The sequence below is a fragment of the Montipora foliosa genome, chromosome 11 (assembly GCF_036669935.1).
Source record: "Montipora foliosa isolate CH-2021 chromosome 11, ASM3666993v2, whole genome shotgun sequence".
In the NCBI taxonomy this organism is placed as follows: domain Eukaryota; kingdom Metazoa; phylum Cnidaria; class Anthozoa; order Scleractinia; family Acroporidae; genus Montipora; species Montipora foliosa.
This window is the reverse complement of record NC_090879.1, coordinates 44,909,613-44,911,352: the sequence shown is the minus strand read 5'-3', so window position 1 is coordinate 44,911,352 and position 1,740 is coordinate 44,909,613. Positions and strand designations below refer to the sequence as shown.

At 43.2% G+C, this 1,740-nt stretch overlaps 1 protein-coding gene across 1 annotated transcript in view; it reads right to left on the bottom strand.

Annotated features, from left to right (window-relative positions):
- LOC137977192 (inner centromere protein A-like) overlaps positions 1-1,524 on the bottom strand; it is a 12,867-nt gene extending 11,343 nt beyond the window's left edge. Inside the window, exons 1-2 of the mRNA XM_068824459.1 lie at positions 1,027-1,524; positions 767-970 (exon numbers count right to left, since the gene is read on the bottom strand). Coding sequence (XP_068680560.1) covers positions 767-970; positions 1,027-1,524 — 702 coding nt within the window. The remainder of the gene's footprint in view (positions 1-766; positions 971-1,026) is intronic.
- Between the last annotated feature and the right edge of the window lie 216 nt (positions 1,525-1,740).

The window sequence follows — 1,740 nt, the reverse complement described above, 5'->3', positions numbered from 1 at the left end:
TTGTTGTCGAAGTCCAGTACTCGTCGCTTTTGAGATTCATGCCTAGTTTATCCAACTGACTTTCCATTATTGAGCTTCATAAGGGTATATTTTGTTTAAGGATCCACTAAAACGCCAATCGCGTTGCATGACTTTCGACGCCATTGCAGGCTAAGTTAATGATTCTACTGTGTCCACCACTGTGTCTTGACCTAATGTCTCCCTGTACCCCGAAGCTAGCTTCTAAGATAGCTTTCATTTTTGAATTGATGTCTTACCCTGTACAACATACCACGTAGGCATCCTTGAAAATTTTTATTGCTGTCGTGCATCTTCAAAGCAGTCGAGTCAAATTGTAATTTTCTATTCTTTGTGCCAACGTATCCTACGTCAAGCTATGAAATTAGGAAATAGCGGGCGAGTGCGCGCTAGTTAATGTGCCTGATTTTGCCACCTTCTGAAGGACCCACATGTCGAACTTAATGCGAGAATTAAATGCATGTGAAATGCGATGTTTGAATCAATTAAATTTGACAGGTTCGAATTTGCTGAATCTTCGACTGAAACAGTCGAAGATTCGACATCTGAAACTTTGGTTCTAAGACGACAACAAACGAAAACCAATTAAAATCAACCTCACGGATTATGTGTAAGACAAGGGAACTGTTTAGGTCTAGCTCGGGCACAATTTCCCTTCCCCCCTCTGAGGAGGAAAAGAACTTTCACTTTGGATAGACGGAGTCTGATGTTCTTGTTCTCCGACAATTTTTTCAGATTGCTAATTCACATTTTTCTCAGAATGTGGCATTTCGCTGATACAGTCTATGGAGGGATCCTTCTGTAAGACAGGAGTTGCTGGATCTTTTACATCTTCATCACTTGGTCGGTCCTCATCTTGCCCTTCAGAATATTCGTCTTCTGTGCTACTGCTGTCTGACAAATGGAAGTTTGGATTGAGACCTACGGACTCCAAGTAGACCTTCTGTTCAATCTGAGCAAAGTGAAGGTGTTTACTTTTAACACGATTAATTTTTGTGCTGCTGTTACCACCCTCTCTGTGTACAGTCTTGGTGGCAGAGATCGGAATACGTTTCGTTTGCGGACTTTGTCCGGACCGTCAGGCACACTTCTTTGGCTTTCTAATTTGCTGTACTCCCTTGTGATTTCAACGGGGTTGTCGACAATTGCACCCGTAGCCTCTGAGCTTTCACTTCGCTTTCTGTCTTCCACAGTCTTAGCCATACTCTCGTCAAGTGGCTTCTCTGCTTGCTGTATTAGTTGCGTACTTCGAGGATCGGAAATCTTGCGGCTTTCTTCGGTCATGGAGGCTGTGGAACTTGCAGTGGGAGTGTTGTCTGTTAGCCGCAAGTCTATGATTGATGCAGTTGAATTATTCCCAGCACTATTTGTTGAAGTCGATGCTGTCGTAGATGTTGCGGAGACCTGTGCCATTTTTGGTTTAAACATATGTCTAATGTCCTCTGATCCTACATCACTCTTGGGTGGCAACAGTACTGTGGGTTGACTTTTGCTGCTGCTTTCCATTTTTCCTTTCAGTTTGTAATACCACTTGCTTTAGGTATCCTTGCTTTGAAACTCTTTCAACTCTTTTTCCAGCTTTCCCTTCTCATGGAAAAGTTTCCTCATTTCTCCATGTGTCCTCTTCGTGCAGCGTTCCTGGCTGATGGCTTTCTGCCTTGTCGTGATTTGCTGTTTCAGCAATTCGATTTCCGCTGAAAGCTCTACGATCTTTTCACGTCT